This window comes from Setaria italica, chromosome V (genome assembly GCF_000263155.2).
Source record: "Setaria italica strain Yugu1 chromosome V, Setaria_italica_v2.0, whole genome shotgun sequence".
NCBI classification, from domain to species: Eukaryota; Viridiplantae; Streptophyta; class Magnoliopsida; order Poales; family Poaceae; genus Setaria; species Setaria italica.
The window spans coordinates 19,331,214-19,351,485 of record NC_028454.1 but is presented as its reverse complement, the minus strand read 5'-3'; the positions used below and the strand labels follow the sequence as shown (position 1 = coordinate 19,351,485).

The 20,272-nt window shown below is 43.9% G+C and overlaps 3 protein-coding genes across 3 annotated transcripts in view; 1 reads left to right on the top strand and 2 right to left on the bottom strand.

The window, feature by feature from the left end:
* Positions 1 to 6,056: 6,056 nt before the first annotated feature.
* LOC111257329 lies at positions 6,057 to 9,402 on the bottom strand. Its single transcript, XM_022826660.1, has 7 exons — positions 8,725 to 9,402; positions 7,777 to 8,113; positions 7,616 to 7,712; positions 7,267 to 7,538; positions 7,075 to 7,189; positions 6,789 to 7,008; positions 6,057 to 6,718 (listed from the first exon to the last, which is right to left on the bottom strand). Exons 1-6 carry the CDS (start codon positions 9,400 to 9,402, stop codon positions 6,930 to 6,932), a joined length of 1,578 nt encoding a protein of 525 aa, XP_022682395.1. The 3' UTR covers positions 6,057 to 6,718; positions 6,789 to 6,929.
* A 2,866-nt stretch (positions 9,403 to 12,268) lies between these two features.
* On the bottom strand, positions 12,269 to 13,294 carry LOC101780830. Its single transcript, XM_004968736.4, has one exon. It carries the CDS (start codon positions 13,101 to 13,103, stop codon positions 12,774 to 12,776), a length of 330 nt encoding a protein of 109 aa, XP_004968793.1. The 5' UTR covers positions 13,104 to 13,294; the 3' UTR covers positions 12,269 to 12,773.
* Positions 13,295 to 18,661: 5,367 nt separating this feature from the next.
* Positions 18,662 to 20,272, top strand: part of LOC101767359 (homeobox-leucine zipper protein HDG4) — a 6,317-nt gene continuing 4,706 nt past the window's right edge. The window contains exons 1-2 of the mRNA XM_022826271.1: positions 18,662 to 18,769; positions 19,539 to 19,685. Of these exons, the coding sequence (XP_022682006.1) occupies positions 18,698 to 18,769; positions 19,539 to 19,685 (219 nt within the window). The 5' untranslated portion in view covers positions 18,662 to 18,697. The remainder of the gene's footprint in view (positions 18,770 to 19,538; positions 19,686 to 20,272) is intronic.

Here is a 20,272-nt window from a genome sequence, read left to right as displayed (position 1 = left end):
CTCTAACATGGCTTCAATCACTCAAACCTAGAACAATTGACTCTTGGGAAGATTTGACAAAAGCTTTCAACAACAACTACGCAGGCTCCATGACCCGACCAGGCAACAAAATCGACCTAAGTCAAGTAAAACAGAAAGAAGGCGAAACACTGCGCGACTACCTACGTCGATTCTTCAAGAAGAAGGCTACTATAGTTGACATTTTAGAAATAGAAGTCATCGAGTGCTTTCAAAATAGCCTCTACGATCGTCGAACATACCAAGACTTTGGCAGGCGACGACCAATCACCGTAAAAGACCTCAAAGTCATCGTACAACAATGGGCAAATGAAGATGATAAAGAGCATGAACGATTTGGCTCCCATCGCAACCGTGGGCGCGACAATAACAGTCGCGAACAAGATAGGAACTGAAATACTGATACTCGAAGTAACTACTCGAGTAATCAAAACCGCAAATGCAAACGCAAACCCTGCAACACCGTTGCTTCCATGACCAACTCAGGAAAAAAAGGATCCCTCAAACGCGATGAAGGACCAACCTTCACCGAACTACTCAAGAAACAATGCCCATGGCACCCAAACAGCAAACATTCAGCAATAGAATGTTACAGCATGCGCCAAGTAATGCAAGATTTACCTGCACCGCCACCTCTTGAAGAATATAATCAGAAAAAGGATAAGGGCAAAAACAAAGTTGATAAGGATGAAGAAGGCGAGGGAGACTTTCAGATCGCCTCCAAAACAGTCAATGTAATCTTTGGCAAAATCTCAGGTACTGCATCCAAACGATCCAGTAAACTAGTACTCAGAGAAATTATGGCCATCGAACCAGCAGATCCAACACCACTAAAATGGTCTGAGGTACCCATAACCTTCAGCAGAAGGGACCAATGGACAAGTTTCTCAGAACCAGGCCGATTCCCCCTAGTACTCGACCCTGTCATTGCAGGCTCAAGATTGACCAAAGTACTCATCGATGGTGGAAGCGGGCTCAACGTCATCTTCGCCAGAACACTAAGAAAAATGTGTCTTGACATCACGGACATGCTCACTCCAACAGACTCCCCCTTTTACGGGATTGTACCAGGAAATGCAGCCATACCACTAGTCCAAGTCGTCCTACCAGTAACTTTCAACACTAAGGAATATTACCGAACTGAGTACAACAGATTTGAAGTCGCCGACTTCGAAACCTCTTACCATGCCATACTTGGGAGACCAGCTCTGGCTCAGTTTATGGCTATACCACATTATGTCTACTTGGTACTCAAGATGCCAGGGACCAAGGGAGAATTAACGCTACGAGGAGACCTAAAGTGATCTTATGAATGCGACAGCGAAGCCGTAGAGATTGCAGCAATTTCTCAAGCACCTAGCCCCATGCAACAAGTTTTCTCAGCTTCAAAGAAGCTTCATCCGACAAAACTCGAAATCCCAGAACACAAATTGGGGCCAACAAAAGTAAAGCCAACAAGTGAGAAAGACTTCAAAACAGTTGATCTCCAGACCGGTGACCCTTCCAAGACAGCTCTGATCAGAACAGGGCTAGATCCCAAATAGGAAACCGTGCTCATCAATTTTTTTTGGGCTAACCACGATATCTTCACCTGGAAGCCAGCCGACATGCCTAGTGTGCCCAAGGAACTAATTGAGCATTTTCTAAATGTTGATCCCAAAGCTACCCCAAAACGACAACGCCTCCGGAGGTTCGCCCAAAATAGAAGAGAAGCAATTAAAAAAGAGCTAGCCAAACTACTTGCAGCAGGGTTCATCAAAGAAGTTTTTCACCTTGATTGGTTAGCCAACCCCGTACTCATCCGCAAGAAAAACAATGAATGGAGAATGTGCGTCGACTACACGGATCTCAAGAAATATTGTCCAAAGGACCCTTTTGGATTACCCAGGATCGACTAGGTAGTCGATTCTACTACCAGGTGCGATTTACTCTGCTTTCTCGATTGCTACTCAGGTTACCACCAAATAAACCTCAAAGAAGAAGATCAAGCCAAAACAGCCTTCACCACTCCGTTTGGGGCATTCTGCTACAAAACAATGTCATTTGGGTTAAAAAATGCGGGCGCAACTTACCAGCACGCTATACAAATGTGCTTAGAAAAGCAATTACACCGTAACATAGAAGCTTACGTGGACAACGTAGTCCTCAAAACAAGAAACCAGGAAGATCTAATCATCGATTTTGAAGAAACCTTCTCAAGTCTGCGAGCTTTCCGCTGGAAATTTAACCCCACTGAATGCGTTTTTGGTGTACCTTCCGGCAAATTACTCGGGTCCATCATTAGGCACCATGGCATTGAGGCCAACCCGAAGAAAATATTTGCCATCACAAATATGCAAGCACCAGCTGGCATCAAGGATGTGCAGAAACTCACAGGCTGCATGGCAGCCCTCAATCGATTCATCTCGAGACTTGGAGAACGCGGACTACCCTTCTTCAAGCTTCTCAAACATCAGGATAAGTTTCAATGGACAGAAGAGGCAGACAAAGCCTTGACACAACTCAAGGACTTTCTGTCAAAACCACCAATCCTCACCGCTCCATCCCCAAATGAAGACTTGCTCCTACACATAGCCGCTACCACTCATGTCATCAACACCGCAGTATTAGTCGAACAGTCTGAACCAGCCCACGTTTATAAAGTCCAGAGACGCGTTTACTTCGTCAGTGAAGTACTCTTAGACTCCAAAACTCGGTACCCACCAATACAAAAGCTACTCTATGCAATTCTGCTCACCTCACGGAAGCTGCAACACTACTTTCAAGAATACAGCATATCAGTCATCACTGACTTCCTACTTGGCGAAATCCTTCACAATAGGGAAGCCACGGGTAGAATTTCCAAATGCGCAGTAGATCTCGGAGCTCTATCTTTAGACTTCAAACCAAGAACAGCTATCAAATCTCAAGCTTTGGTCGACTTCATGGCTGAGTGGACAGAAAACCAAGTACCAACGCCAGTCGAGAGGCCAGAGCACTGGGTTATGTACTTCAACGGTTCCCTCAAGCTCGAAGGAGCCGGCGTATGAGTACTCTTAATTTCCCCAAAAGGAAACCAACTCAAATACGTCCTTCAAATCTTTTGGGAAGTGTCAAACAATGAAGCCAAATACGAAGCGCTACTACACGGTCTCCGTCTCGCAATCTCCCTCGGAATCAAACGACTACTAGTATACGGCGACTCGCTAGTCATCATTAACCAAGTCAATGATGAGTGGGATCGAAATAAGGAAAACATGGACGCTTACTGCAAAGAAGTCCGCAAATTAGAAAATAAATTCTCAGGTTTGGAATTTCATCATGTTGTCCGCGACAACAACGTAGCCGTTGACGTATTATCAAAAATGGGCTCAACTCGTGCAGAAGTTCCAGCAGAAATTTTTGTACACGAGCTTCATAAACCATCCATAACAGAACAAGTCACACCACCAGTCATCAAACATACTGAAACCAATCGGGAGATCATGATGATAGAAGTCGACTAGAGATCACATTTTGTCGACTACATCAAAGATTATAAGTTACCATCTGACAAAAATCAAGCTGAGCAAATTTCCAGACAAGGAAAAAATTACGTTCTAGTCAGAGACAAGCTCTACAGGAAAAGCGCATCATTAGGGGTACTCATGAAATGCGTTACCCGAGAGGAGGGCCAAGAAATCTTAGAAGACATACACAAAGGGATCTGTGGTAACCACGCATCTTCATGAACAATTGTAGGCAAAGCTTTCAGAGCAGGCTTTTACTGGCCCATGGCATTGGCCGATGCAAAACAATTAGTCCGCAAATGCCAAGGCTGTCAATTCTTCACTAAACAACAACATGTCCCCGCCTACAAACTCATCACAATCCCTCCAACATGGCCTTTCGCTTGCTGGGGGCAAGATATGATAGGACCACTGCCAACTGCGCCAGAAGGTTTCAATTGAGTACTCGTGGCCATCGACAAATTCACCAAATGGATCAAAGTCAAATCCATCACTTGCCCCAAAGCAGACCGAGTCCTCGACTTCTTGGACAAAATTGTACATCGTTACGGTTTCCCGAACAGGATAATCATTGACTTGGGATCAAACTTTAACAACCACGACTTTTGAGAATATTGCGAGAATAGTGGAATTGATGTACGATACGTCTCGGTTGCTCACCCAAGGGCCAATGGACAAGTCGAACGTGCCAACGGCATGATACTCGAAGCACTCAAGAAAAGGCTACACGACATCAGCAACACAAGAGGAGGCAAATGGCACAAAAAACTACCTAATGCCCTGCGGGGACTACGAACCCAACCATGCAAGTCTACCGGGTTCTTGCCCTATTTCCTTGTATATGGGTCAGAGGCTATCCTCCCTGTAGATGTCATGTGGCAGTCTCCTACAGTCGAACAATATGATGAAGGAATAGCAGAATAAACAAGACGTCTGGATCTGGATAGTCTGGAAGAAGCAAGATGCACAGCCCTAATTCAATCAGCCAGATACCTCGACGGGTTAAGATGCTACCACGACCGCAATATTAAAGAGCGATCCTTCAACTTAGGAGACATGGTCCTCAAACGAATCCAGGACACATCAGGGTTGCACAAGCTCAACTCGCCATGGGAAGGGCCTAAATCGTATCCAAGGTCACAGGACCCGAATCATACAGACTACAAGAACTCTCAGGCGAACAACTACCAAATTCCTGGAACATAGAACATCTTTGTCGCTACTACCCGTAGTAGACCACAAAGCATGTACTTGGGCCTTTGCCCCAAGTTTTTTCAAACAAACCCCTATTCTCAGCCACTCGGGGCTTCCAGCCCAACAAACTCCAACGCTCCGCCCTCCGACTTGATCAAAATCCCTACGAAGACACTAGGCTATTCACAAGCTACTCAAGCTCTCCGACTACTTTGAGCTCCCACGCTCTACTTTGGACCCACGACTTGATTTCATCAAGACTCCGAATTCATCAACAAACCGCAGAAAGTACAAACAGGCACTGAAGCTCCAGTACGAGTTCCTAACTCCAGGAGACAAGCAGTTTCTAGTTACTCTTTACTCGAGACCAACGCAATGATCAAGTAAACTCAAGATTGTTGTAGACATGACAATTTATGAAGTTACATGCGATTACTCATAACAGAGTAAGGGTACTCAAAATGTGATATAGCAACACAGCAAAGACTACAAGAAACTACCTACTGGTAGTCTGCACATAAGCCTCAGGCTTTTACTATATCACAAGGATACACAGGCCTGGTGACTACTAAAACAACAAGGTGTAAGTAGTATCAAAAGGCAGGGCTCGCACGCAAGGAAGCTGCGCAGTACGCGCCATATCCAGGTCCTCCTCCCGAACAACACCAGCAACTCTGTCACCGCCACTTCCTCGACAGCGGTAATGATGAATCCCCAGTGCAGCATAAAGGAGAAAAAAACAAGATTGCTCCCTTGCTAGCTTCGGCGCGCCGTCCCACACTGCATGCCACACCTCCACCTCTAATCAGAGAGTCGGATAAAGACTACGGCACTCATCACCCATCACTCGCGAGTTCCAGCATGGACTTAGCTGGATCATGAGCTGCAAGATGAGGCACGCGACAAACCCTCCTACGAGGATTCTTCTAGCATCGCGGCTATCCCTAGGAGCGCAAGAGTATGTGGAGGGAAGGTGGCTCTAATCTACAAGGAATCTTCTAGAACTAGGGCACTCTTTGAAAGCTTTCTACAATCAAATAACAACAATCGAAAGCAGTCCATCGCTACTCAAACTTGGCCTTGGTCGACTCCCCATAGGTCTATTTATAGCCAAGCACCACAATCACTGCCTACTCGGGAGTTACTGTCCACTCGTGATGACAAGCCTTAAAGCACTGACAAGAGTCAGCCAGACGCTTTCTGACCCCACTCACGTGAGGGCATTCAAATGCAAGAAACAAAAGTGTACAGTTTACCCGTGCACCTCTCTTAAAATGCAGAGAAGGACAGGGTACTTTCAATAGCAACAGCAATAATTGACGTCCTCGGCAAACAATACGACTACACGGCTAAACTCGGACTTGCTCCCTCAGACTACAAAAATTAGCCAAGACAAGATCATTCATCAGACTTCAAACAAAATTCACAAATTGTCTTGATAACTCCAACAAAGTACTCGGCAAGTAACAACTCGAGAGCTACACAAGACTAAGGCTCTTCCAAAGATACAAATTCATACATCTTCGAAGCGATCGGCTCAGCCTCCTCAAGATACTGCACATAAGCATCCTCCGTGCAGTTCCGAGCAACACCGTCACCAACCGCCGTCAAATCTGCCCTCGGGTAATATGACTTGACCACCGCAAGGACTTGTTTGCAAACAGCCTTGCAGAGGCCAGCAACCTTACCCGGAGTAGTCTTCAGCCGCTCAACTAGTGAGCGAGGCCCAGCATCATCTTTCAGCGGAGCGATAGCATTAACAACATCCTGTGCAGCACTAGTCAATTCTTGGAGCTCGCCTTGAAGCCTTCCTATGGTCCTACCATGGTCTCTGCAGGCCACCATGGCCATAGCAAGCATAACTCCATTTTGATTTTTTCTATCCCTCTGATGCTCACATGTAGCCTGAGCCTCAGCCAGTGATGCCCGAAGATGGTTAGCCTCATCAGCTACCCGGTCATGAGCATTCCTCCAGTCAAGAAGCTGGCTACTCACAACAATCTCTTTTCTCTTGAGCTCTGCACCAAAGCACCACAGATTAGAGCCCACGACTATAGTTAAATATACTTGAGGATCACAAGTACTCACCTTGATACTTCTTGTTCAAAGATTTATAGCGATTCTCCAATGGCTCTTGCAGGATTTCATGGTCCCTCCGCTCCATCGCAAAAGACTTTGCAGCATCCTCATAAACTCTCAAAGACTCTGTAAGACGGCCACATTCTTGCTCTAGTTGCGCCACTCGTTGCACAGTATCATTTCGCTCCTGGAGGGCCCAAGCATTTCTTTGGGCTCTGTCATATAGGTCCTACAAGCAAAAGATAGTCGTCAAGATTCAGCAAAATAGACTCAAAAGTACAATAAGATAACACACCTGAAAGCTCTGAATAGCTCTTCAAAACTTCGACTCCGACGGTAGCTCGAGCACTGCACTGGACCTTTAGTATCCTTAGCAATCTGAGGCCCCGGAGCACCACCCAAAACAGCCCCTAAAAAATGACTCATAAATTGTTACAAGATACAATATGTCGACTTCAAAAAAAGCACCTGTACTCTAACTATATACCTTGTGCGCCAACCTCATCCACTTTAGTCATATCAACTAAAGCCAGGGTACCACCAACAGTCATTGAAGACGGCACACCCCCAAAACTCGAAGGGACTGCATGGCTCTCCACTGAGCGGATAACTTCTTGAAGCATGGAGATAGTGGCACCAAGACGGTTTGTGTCAACCTCGGGTGCGTCATCCATCGTCAAATCAACCAAGGGACCAGAAAGTGTAGTCGGAACACCAGACTCCACTTCTGCGTCCACAGGAATGGTATCCTCAGCATCCCTGGATCAAAACGTGAAATCATTACCCGTTTTTTCGGAAGATCAAAAATACAACACAAAGATCTACACGAAACTCACCGAGATGACCGCGGCGGCAATCGCACACGTTTTTTCCCAGTGACTGCCAGTTGAGTACTCGGCACCACAGGATCACGAACGATATCCTCGCAAAATCCTAAAAAGAAAGTCAAGGATGAGACTGTGAAACTTTAGACTACCAAATAATCATGAAAACTCACCACCGGCGATAACATTGGATAACAAAGCACCAGCAGCAACTACAGGTGTCTTCGCAACATCAGTCACTTTAGAAGCACCCCCGGCTGCCAACTCGAGACCTGCCGGCGCCAAGGCTGCTAACTCAGGACCTACCGATACCAAAGCTGCCAACTCGGGACCCGCCGGTGCCAGAACTACAGACTCAGAGACTGCTATCCCCAATTTTACAAGCGGCACCCCCACCTGCAACTCTTCAACAGTCGTGACACTGACAACAGTGTCCTTGGCAGTAGCGACTACCTCACCAGAAGTAGCTTCGTCACCCCCATGAGTCGAGTCGTCAGCCTTCCCAATCAACTAAAATAATCAGCATTCCAAGACAACTCTACAAAATTACCAAATACAACGACTACGTACCTTGGTACTCTGCGACCTCTCAGGGGTCAAACTCGACGATGAAACAGGCTGCACACCAGCTTTCTTTCAAACTACTCGTCGTTTCTTTGCAGGAGGAGAAGGCTCATCATTAGTATCAGCCACGACTACCTCCTCACCATCAGACTGCGACAAGTAACCGAAAAGAACCCGGGACTGCAAACAAATTGTTACTCAAAAGTATTCCAACATCTCGAAATACACAAGTCAAAGCAAAAGAACATACCTCTTTGGCCCATACCAGCTGTCAAATTGATGGAAGACTCCCGGAATCACCGGTACCCCCTGATAGTTCCTGAAGAACTTCCCCAGCAACGCCTCCACATCATCATTAGATAATTCATCAGGAGACATCCGTGATGGGTCATCAAAACCGAGTACTCCGAGCCTGAGTGAGCCCGCTGCTGCAAAGGCTGAACCCTCTGCTTGAGAAAACTGGCAGCCACATTGATGCCAGTCAAGCCCAACGACTTCAACTCAACAATTTGAGACAGCAGATTAGCAATTTTGGGGGTGTCCTCAAGCTCACTCACCCAATTCTCCACATGCTTTGAAGCATGTCTAGTGACTACTGGTAACACAGGATCATGGTTTCCAATATAAAACCATCTCTTCTTCCAGTCACCATGAGAGTCAGGCAAAACATACTCGAGATAAGCACTCGAGTTCCTAAGCTGAAACCCAGCCCCTCCAAAAACCTCCGTCTTAGTGGCACTAGGCTGCAGCTTACAGCGAAACAACTTCCTAAAAAGCTCAAGACTAGGCGGGACACCCAGGTACACTTCACACAAATGAACGAAGATAGCCATATGGAGCATGCCATTGGGGTTCAAGTAAACTAACTGAAGATTGTAGAACCCGAGAATACCTCTGAAGAAGTCGGAAGTGGGCACCGCCAGTCCTCTCTCGATGAAGTGTGCAAGCATAACAATCTCCTTCGGGTGCTCCTCAAATTGCCACGCATTGCCAAAAGCAGGCCTCCACTCAATTTGAAGCTTCAACTGAAGAAGCTTAGCATCAACCAAAGCCTGAACCGCCGGTTCCTTCATCACAGAGTGCTGCCAGGTGATCCCAGGCGGTGGCGATGCAATCTGGTTTGTCGGGCCACACTTCGGCGCCGGCAGTGCAAGCTCTTTCCCCTTTTTGGATTTGGATCTAACCTTACTGGTCGCCGCAGCTTGACCCTGGGTATTTTCCGGTTTCTTCCCCATCTTCTTGACACACATCAGCCAGCCTCGAGAAAGGTAAACAAGAGAAGGATCGGCAACAGAATTCACTCAAGGGCAAGGAGAAAGCAACAATGGCGGCAGCAGCACTGGAAAGGGCGGCGGCTCAAAGATGAATAGGAAAAAGGCGCACAAAATAGATCTGCTAAAAAAGAGCGTAACGCTAACCACCAGCAGGCCCGTCCTGTTATATCTCCATCACCTCCGGATTTCAAGCATCAATTAAGCAACGGTTAGATATAAATCGGATTTATCACCAATAATACCCAACGGATACTCAATCAAAAGGTTTGACCACTTCATCGACTACGAATAATTGCCTAAGTGCTCGGGGATTGCCGATACCATACCCGCTGGATAAAGTTTTCTTTTTTCTGAAGGCTACTAAAACCAAAAACCAGAACATAGGATTGACCCTCAGCCTAATTCTTCGATTCAAACTAAAGCTCGGGGGCTACTCCATATGGAGTGCGATTGTCATCGCACTACCATATAATATCTCCAAGGCAAAAAAGTAACTCGAAGCAAAGACAGACGAAGAGTACCTTCCAGCCACGTGACAGTACTCGAGTACTCGAAGACATCACAACACAGTAAGTACCAAGATTTACTCGGATAACGACTTCTGAGTACTTAGAACTGTTCGGCTCGACTACAAAGTACTCGGGGGCTTGTCGGGCATACATCCCAGGCCCACGAGTAGGCCCTGTACGGCCCGCTAAGGGGCGTACTCGGACGTGATCAAGGCTCGGGGGCTACGCGGTAGGGGAGCATGGCCCACTCAGACTCCTGAAGACTAGTCGGTGTGCATAAGAAAACTACTCTGTCTAAAGCGAGTAGGACTCTGTAAACCAAACCCGACTAGGTTTCTACCCTGTAACCCTGCTCCCCCACTCATATAAGGACGGGCAGGGACCCCCTCCAAGACAACTCATCCAAGTTCAATACAATCAACATACAGGACGTAGGGTGTTACGCGATCAAGCGGCTCGAACCTGTCTAAATCGTGTTCCTTGCGTCACCATCGACTCCTTGATTCTCAACGACACCCACCGCACAAAAGACCACCTAGGGTACCCCCTAGGCAGGTTGCCGGTCTAAAACACCGACACCATCCTCATCCTCTCTTCATGCCAAGCTCTGCTCCACCGCCGTTCCTGCTCCTCCTAGTTCACGTGCCCAGTGCTGCTGCTACTACTAATTTGTCGCAGTCCCATTCTCCCAGCCGAGCGATGCTACTTCCCCCCAGCCGGGTGCTGCTGCTGCTGCTACTACTACTGTTTCATCATCACTGCCTACCATGAGGCTGCGCCACACCTGGCCCTCGCCCTCCTACTCCATCGCCAGCCGCGCGACGCATCTCCCTGCGCGCCTTGCTCCTTCCTCGTCGCGCTCTTTCTCTATCGCGCACCGTATCTCCACTGCCGCCGCCCTTCCCCGGCATGCGCCGTTGACGTGCGCTGCTCCGGCGGGGGCATTTTTGCCAAGATCTCGGGAGTTGGGGGTTGAAGCCGCGGGGAGGCTCTTTTTTCAGCTCTTCTCCGTCGAAAGGCTCCAGAGAGCGGGATTTGCGGGAGCTTCCACGGTGAAGCTGTTTTGGAGGTACCCTTTGGTAGGCTGGTGGAGAAGCCGCCGGTGAAGCCCTGCCAAAGAGGACCTAAGTGTCTTTTGGAGTTCAAGTTTAAATGATCTTATCCCTAAAACCTTTTTTTAAGTTCTGATATTTCAAAATTGTATGATAGGATTGATCCCGAAATGGAGTTTCATAATGCTTAAATAATTTGTACTAAAATGATGTAAATTTTTTTACTATGGATGAAGGAGAGGAAAGAAAAAAGAGAGGAGGATGTACTCATAACTTAGGTCCCGTTTGGATAACCATTATGAATTCTGAAAATCTAGATTTTAAATTGATTTTCAAAATCTGAATTCTAGGCAAAATTTGAATGGACTTGTTTGGATTCATGGATTTCAAAATCTGATTCCATGGTTGTTTCTTTGATACATGCCTTTTTTGCCCGGCGTCCAGCGCCACGTCCGTCGGAGGATGCCACCAGGGGAAGCTCGGGGCTGGCTGAAGAAATCGAGCTCCAGATTGGTCGCTGTGGTGTTAAGACTCCCGACAGAATTGCCGAGGTCCCCTCGCGAATCCATCGATGGCCAGCAGCCGCGCCTGCTGATTCCGCTGGATCCGGCGTCGGCGGCCAAGCCTCGCTCCGATTAGGCGAGCGGCGACTATGGGCGGGCCTGGTACAGTGAACAAGCGGGGCCTGCTACTGGGGACGAGATGCTAGGAGGCGGCGCAAGGAGCGTGCGCGCGATGGGGAGGGATGGGAAGGAGGCGGTGGCGGCGGGATTCTGCGAGCGACGCAGGAGGGGACGGAGCACGGGAAAGATCGAGGCTTTCTGTGCGGGAACGGGAAGAAAGGGGAAGACCGGAGAATGGTAGAATCGGGGCCTTAAACAGAGCAACACGAGACCTTCAATCGACGGGAGATGCGGCGGCGTTCGCCGGCACAAAGGCACGGCGGAGCCTGCGCTGTCCGCCGTGCACGCTGTGGCCGAGAGACGGCTTGCTGTTTCTTTCTGTTGTTGCGGGTGATCGAACAAGCCACCTATTTCCTGTCCGATCTCCTACCTCCTGGGTTATCGCCGTCTAGAATGAACTTGGTTTAAGGCTACATTATGCTAATCTTAAATAAATGATTTCGACAAAGTTGATGCCCTCCTTTTTTTCGAAAGAAAAAGGAGTTGATGCGCTCCAATAAACAAGATGCTGGCTGGCGGTAGGTCGGCAATTGGCCGGCCGCCGGCCAAGCGAGCTGCCGGTTGGTGTGAGCGCGACTGATTGTGATTGAAATCAACACAATTTTGGCTTTACTTATTCAAATCAACATGATTGAAACGTATAGACTTGAGTACATCGATGAACAGACTCAGAAAATAGCTTGCCTACCTAGCCAGCTGTTTACAAACTAGAGACAGAGAGGATTGCATAATTCTGACGCGGAGTTCTCGTGTTGTATACCGAGGAACCCCTTGCTTGATTACCTTATACATGTAGTAATTTCTACGTCACGGCCACATAGTATATATACTGCTGTGGTCATTCTACACCGCCGTCGCGGTGGGAGCCCGCGGCACGCCGCGTGCCTCGCCGCCGGCCACACAATAAAACTGAGCCGGAGGCAGGTCTCGCCGCGGCGGCGGCGCGGAGCACTCAACCACGAGAGTAGCTAGAACTAACATACAGCTCGATCGATCACGCGTCGACTAGGAACTAACTAACAGAAGAAAAAATGAAAGAGAAACCGAAGCCACCAATCGAACCAGCTAGCAGACGACAAGCAAGCGAGCTACTCCAGCCGCAGGATGCGCCTGAGGTCGCGCGTCGCGGCGTCGTCGACGGCGGCGACGGCCGCCGCGGCCTTCTTGACGGGGAACTGCGGCAGCGGAAGGGCGCTCGGCTCGGGGGACGTCGAGAACGCCGGCCCGGCGTACACCTCCGCCGCGGGCCTCGACGCTGCCTTCCTGCCGTGGTGTCTCCGGCAGGCCGGCGGGGACCTCCTGGTGGCGCCCCCCGCGGGGTTGTTGCTGCTCGGTCTCCGGTGTGACGACGCCGCTGGCCGGATCCGGTGCGGCGCCGGCAGGAGGATGTTGTGCGGGCGACAAACCTCGGTGGCCATCTCTCGGCAGGAGGATTGGAGAGGAAAGGGGGGCGGGGGAGGAGGTTAGTTGGGCGCTGATTGCTGCTCGTGGTTTGGACGTGGAATTTCCGGCGGGTCTGCGCGCAGGGCTCTTATAAGCGGGTGGAAACGCGGAAGAGGAGGGAGAGGAATGGATGGATTCGGTAGACGCGTTGGCTGCTTTTGCCTTCCGGTTTCCGGCGTCCGGCGGAGGGGTGTGTGGTGGACTTGACGGCTTCCTCGCCGCTTCGGTCCTCGAGTTGATCCGTTCGACGCAGCTTCGCGTCGGTCTCGCTGCGTAATCGAGCATGTAGCTTCAGGTACCCCGGTTCTTGCACAAAATTGTCGTTTTTGTTCTGCACGAGTTAAATTTTGCATGATTTTCATTAATATATCTTTTCAATTGAGACGTTTAGGGTGTCTCTAGTCAAAAGATCATAGTCAAGATGTGTGATCCAGCAAGGATCCCATAGCTAGCAACTGCTACATGTGACAGCAAAAAGAATGTTGTGGCACTTCGAAGTACTATTATATTCCACACTCTGGATAAGTCTGCAAAATTGTGTCCACAATTTTATAATATAATTGTAATAAATGATGTTTTAGGCAAAAATAAATGATGTTTTAAATACTAATGTGGTCTTAAAAAAAAATCTTGTCCACTATTTTTCGTATTATTCAATACAAATCTACTTGTTCCATTATCAAATACCCAAACTCAGCACGCACAAAATAATTTGTAATCTTAGTTTGATATATTTTACTTTTATACAACCCCAAAACCAAAACCAGCACTTTATATGTGACTTGAGTTAGTGTTAGTAACATCTCTAGATTAAGTACTCTCATTTTTGGCTACTCAAATAACCCGTGACATTTCTAAATGGAGAAAGTACTACCTTCTTCATGTATTTAAGTTTGAATAAAATCGTTGCAAACATTTAGTGAAAAAATATTGGATGGAACAAAAGGGTACATAATGAAAAGGAATTCTAAGCTTAATTTGCAATATGCTAAGTATGATCTCTTCATAATGTTGGATATGGCGGACATATGTTTAATGCTCGTGGTGTGCACTTTGTGTACGCCTAGCACGATCCATGGTGTAGCAAGTTGTACTGCCGAATTGCAAGTGGGGTTGGTTGGCTCTGAACCAAACAAAACTCGTGCCTGCACGTTTCTTGAGAGGGTCTCGCCCAATTGAGGTTAGCACCGTGCGGTTACTTCGAGATGGCAACCACTTCATAATCCACATCCATAATTCATGGCTGAATCCTGTTACGACGACAATATTAATTCATCAATGTTTTTTGTGCTTTCTGACTTTCTGCTTGTCGAAAGCTACGAAGTCAATACAATTATTTTCTTTCACCATTGTGCATTACCGCACATGCGAGCGAATCTAAAGTTTTCTTATACTTAAAAAACTTGTCTAATTTTAATTATGTATAGAAAAAAATACAATAACATCTACAATACCAAATAAATGTAATATTAAGACACATTTTATTGCCGACCAAATAAAACTTATTTAATGTTACATGTGTTGATATTTTGTCTATAAACTCGGTCAAAGTTAGAGAAGTTTGATTTAAGACAAAACTAAAATTAACTATAATTTGGAATGTAGGGAGTACCAATGACTAATCAACTTTCTTAATTACCTAAGCTACAAATTTTTGAATGCCCTGCCTTTGATTGCTATTGGTGATTTGTTTGTGATGAGCTTGATGGGATCTTACTCCTAAGATTTAATCTGAATTTCAATTAACTTGCATATCTAGAGAAATCCACACCTTTCAAATAAAGCCCCTAGTTGCAGTGGGCTTTATGATCAGGTTGCATCTAGTCTTCTAGGCTATGTGATCAGGTTTTATCTGATCTTCTTATATACACTTATCATAATGATCAGGTTTTAACTAGCTAGGGAACAACCATCTCAATATGGTGGCAGAGACGTGAGGGTATGATCGACTTTACCCACCAAGCCATCGGGGAAACACATGCGAATGCTTTTAGCACTTTACTTAGAGGCTCATGATAGACGTGCACTCATGTGCGTGTGTGCTGTGTATATGTGGTGTCATCTTTATAACCATAATAAGAAAACTTAAATATATACTAGCTCCATTCTTTTGACGTTTTTGATATTGAGTCTCCAACTATTATTTGCAACTATTTTTTAAGTATTGTTGATCAAATTTATTGTAAATATAGTCATTTGAATCTGTTCCTCGAAGAAAATATATTAACAATATTTTCATGTGACAAGTCTTAATGTATTTATGTGTATTCATCCCTAAGTATCGTTGTTGGTTGCCTTGTTCTCTAAAAGAGTGTCATTCTACCTCTGTCCAAAGTTAAACTATTTGGTCAAGTTTGTAGAGAAAAGTATCAACATTTATGACACCAAATATAGGTATATTATAAAACTATATTTCATGGTGAATCTAATTACTTATTTTGTATCATAAATATTGATGCTCTTTGTATAAATTGTTTCCTTTCTTTTTGTCAAAAGATGCCCTAGGGTATAGTAAGTGTAGAATAAATTATGACAAGAGAAATTACAATCAAATTCGATGTATTCTTCTCTACCACATCCATCGCAAGCATAGACATTATGTATTGTCACTATCACTCTCGGTCCTGACGCCTCTACAAGAAAGGATAGATAGAGAGCCAAGGAAGATATGGGCAAATCCTAATCACACGGTGGCTTTTGAAGACTGCAATAATTGCTCGTCACAAAGAACAGATCGATATATAGAGCCTCTAAAGAAATTAGCTTTAACTTAGGACTAAGCTAGAATGACACTCTATTTGGGGATAGATGGAATATTTTTTAAGTATGAAGGGTATGTGGTCATATTGTCTAACCATGTTTTCTAGACATGTGAGGGACGAGGTTGAATTTGCACTAAAATGACATCTGAGTTGTGTGAAACAACAGATGTTCCAGGGCACAAAGCAACCAACTGTTTCAAGAGCAAAATTCATGAAAGCTTCTAAGTAATATATGTACATTTAATCATAATCCGTTCAGTTTATACCACCATTTCTTTATGACATTTTACTGAATGCCACTGGCATCATGCTCCTTTGGTACACCACAACACCTATTTGGGAGCATTGCTGATGAGATGGCTGCCAAGCAAGCATATTCTAGGGGTGGGAATTCTTGATCATCCAAGGAGCTTGTGATTTCAATGCAATCGGTGAGTTGGCTTGTGGTGTTTCTACATGATGATGACAACACAGCTGAAGAGAGGCACATGTGGGAACTGAAACCCGACATGGTTAGTCCAATTGATCCAACATCATTGAAAATCCTATCCATATTGAAAAATGCAAAATCAATAGAAATATAGTTAACATCGGATGTTTGTATCTGGCAAAATGAATTAAGATGCTATCTACATTATTGTTCTTGTACCATTTCAAAGCCGAATTCCTTAATGCATTTGTGCCTTTTTAGGCATAAGTATGTATCATGTGAAACTAATTCTAATTTACTATTCCCTATTTGGTAATAAACAAACTTTTAATTAAACTTTTTCCATGTTTAAAATAGTTGCATTCTACTCTATTAAGATCCAAAATCATATTCAGGACAACACTCAATTTGCAATCAGTATCAGTGATGTGTCAGTTTGATCATATTCGATCTATTTCCATCTCTAGCTACATGTGGTGGCCATGGGCTGCTAGTTGTATATCCAAGAAGTCAAGTTTGCCCTCTAGCTACTGCCTGCGCCGCTGGCTTTGGCACGTTGTCCCAAAATAATGCCGCTACCCAATCTTGCTATATACCAATATCTATCTATATCTTCGTCGTTCTATCTATAAACCTATCTATCTAATGCGGCATATGAGGCGTGACTGACTAAACATGGATTTGTCGCTGGTTTTGGAAAGTCTATATAAGGCTTCCTTTTCTCATCAACACATAACAGGAAAAGAGAAGTACTAGAACTAAGTTGAATCTTCTATCAAGGAGGCTATCTGGTATGGATTTTCATAGAAAAATAAACATCAATTCTTCATTCTAAACGATTCCAGCAAACTTCGTATAATTTTTGGCTTTGAATTCTTGAAAAAAAGATGATGTTTGAGTCTTCCTTAAGTATATACTGTACAGATTGTATGAAAGGTTCTTTCATGTATCTGTCTTTGAGTTTTTCTGACTCCCTTTTTCATAACATGGGCCAACCATACATATGTATGTTGAGAAGAAATGATGCATGGAGGAAGCTGTAATGTTTAAATTTTCTTGCTTTTGAAGTTTTGGTGTGTAACTTAATAAATTGCCAATAATATTTGATGATCAAGAAGAATACACAATTATGTCCTTTCATTTATAACGTGGGTTACTAATTTGTCTTGCTATTGTCTTACAAAAATTGCGACACTTTGTTTCATGTTTTTGTTGGTGTCCTTCTTTAAGAGAATTTTTAAGTTGGAAATGGCATGCTTAAGAAATAAATAAAACTATCCCTTTTACAACATTGCTTTTGTTATTTGAAGACGGATTTGAATGTGGATATGAATGGTTTGATGAATGATATGCATTTTTTTAAAAGCATTATAGCATCATTTGTGGTTCCTGTCCTAGTAAGATCCAAACAAGTCCATGAAAGATAAGGAGTGCGCATGTGTTATTTATTAAGTCCCTGTTTGGCAGGGATTCCGTTTCTCATAGAAATGGTTTTCTGAGAAATCGAAAAACCTATTTTCTAGTTTTTAGGTAAAAACTAAGAAGTATTTCTAGTTTTGTCTTTGAAATTGATAAACCATTTGCTAGAGATTCTCAATTTTCTCTCTAGAAATTGTTCGTGTCCGGTAGGGTTTCTTGCAAGAAACCGAAACATCTAGCATGGAATTGGAACCTAAAACCTTACTAAACGACCCTTAGTTGTTAATCGAGACATAAGATGATAAGGGAACCATTACTATTATTCTTTTTGAAAATGAAAGATTTAAGTACAATAAAAAGGGTGAAAGGGATGTAGTACGACAATCTAGAGACTACTAGACCTATACAACAAAGATAGTTTGATCCGAGATCAGATCAAAGTCAGCCTTGAAATAGTACATGCATGATAAATAATCGTTATAGAATCTAAACACCGAATGCAAATGTTATTTCTTCTCTTATTTAATTTCTTTAGTAGTTGGTGAACACCAAATCTCGTGAGTAGCATTGCAAAACAGGTGCATGTCAGCAGCAATATTTTTTGATAAATTCTTATACCTAAGTACCCCTTTTCATGATTTCATCCATCTAAGGTAACACTATTGCTTTCCTTTTTTCTTGAAAAACAGCTAATCATTTTCTAATAATACATATACAGTTAACGTGCATGTGATTTTATTTATTTTGCGATAAAACTTCTGTACTAATAATGTGCCTGTTGGAAAGAAGAGCTGCTCATAAATGCACTTGAAAGCTAAGGGACCATTCCTATTGTTCTTCATGAAGCTTAATTTGCAACTTCTAATATATTGAGATTCTTTCTTTGTGAAAGAAGTTCTAATTTATTGATTTAATTAGCTCTGCAGAGGCCGATACGTTTGTAAGAAGAACATCAACCATGGCTGATAACTCAGGAATCCCATCAAAGCAAATGAAGATTTGGATTGCGAACAGGCGAGCTCAGATTAAGGTTACAAGTCACAACACCAAACACTGAATTTATTCAAGGGAAAATTTAATAACATTATCAGGCTGGTTTCTTAAATATTGTAACATATCAAAGTTTTAGAAATCACAATAATATACCATATGGTTGAATTGACTATGGCACATATTAATAATTCAGGAATAGCTCTTCCATAGTTCACAGAATTTTAGTCTAACTACCAAATTAGTCAAGTAAGGATTAACTTGGAACTATATATAACAGTCTAAGTCCAGGAACCTTAGAAACAAATAGTGCTACTGAAAAATTAGCATATATTTTGTTTTTAAGAGTTAACTTGAGTTTGCCCCAAGGATGTTAACTCAGTATATTGTCTGAAAACAATGATCTGACTACACATTTTCATATAGCCTTTTGCATTGATTTGGCGCACAAACCATATGTCGTACAGACACCTAGTTTCTTATTTACACCAAATGTGCCTAACTCAAGATTAAAAAAGAAAACCTGGAAACCCAATGGAGCTAAAAATTATATCATTATGTACAAAGGTGCCAACTCCAGTAGAAACGTTACTCAGGGTACACTTATGACAAAGATGTATAGGATGCACAGTACTTCTGGTAGCAATATAGATGATAAGCAGTTTGAGATGTTCACACAATTGTATATTTTGTTTGGAAGTTACATGCAGTTTCTAAATGAAAATATATCGCCTATGCTTTAATGATTGAACTAATAACAAGTATATTTAGAATATTTGTGTAAGTAAAGTATCTGATGCTCATCACAGAAGCAGACCATCAGGGAAGAGAATGCAAGGCTGAGGATTGAGAATGAAATGCTGAGGGAAGAGAACCGCGAAATGAGTCTGATGCAAAGAAAGAAAGTATGCGGTCTTTGTGTATTAAAGGCTGAGAATGCTCGTCTTAGAGCTGAGGTTTGTAAAAATAATTCCAAATTCATATATCAGAGTTGATTTTCTTTGGCATGTGTTGTATCTGCATAGGAACTGATGAGCACTAAAATTAGTAAATTACTATTGGTTACAAATAACTACAATAGAAATTAGTGGTAAAGATGGTGTGGCTACAATTAGTTCACACATGGGCTGTTAGATAGCTATCTTACCTCCATAGCTGTTAGATTTATATCCTATAATATGTCAACTATGAACAACTAAGCTCATGTTTACGCTGGAAAAAGAAAAAGGTAATCCTAGTGGTAGACCTTTAAAATTGACATGTGTAGAACTAACATTTGGTACAATGTCGGTATGAGTAAAGGATTGTAACCACATGCTAAGGTACAGCTTTAAGCTAAAAGGGAAATGATGGTGAATCCTGAAAACATCTCTCGTCTCAGGAGGGGGTTGCAATTGTGATCGGAAGCTAGGTATTAGGGCCACATCAATTTATTTTAAAACTACGGTGAATATCGCATTGTTACAGAACAATTTGCCTCGATCTGAATTCATATGCTGGATGCCACAGTTAATCAGTCATCATGTTATTTCTAAAAATTGGT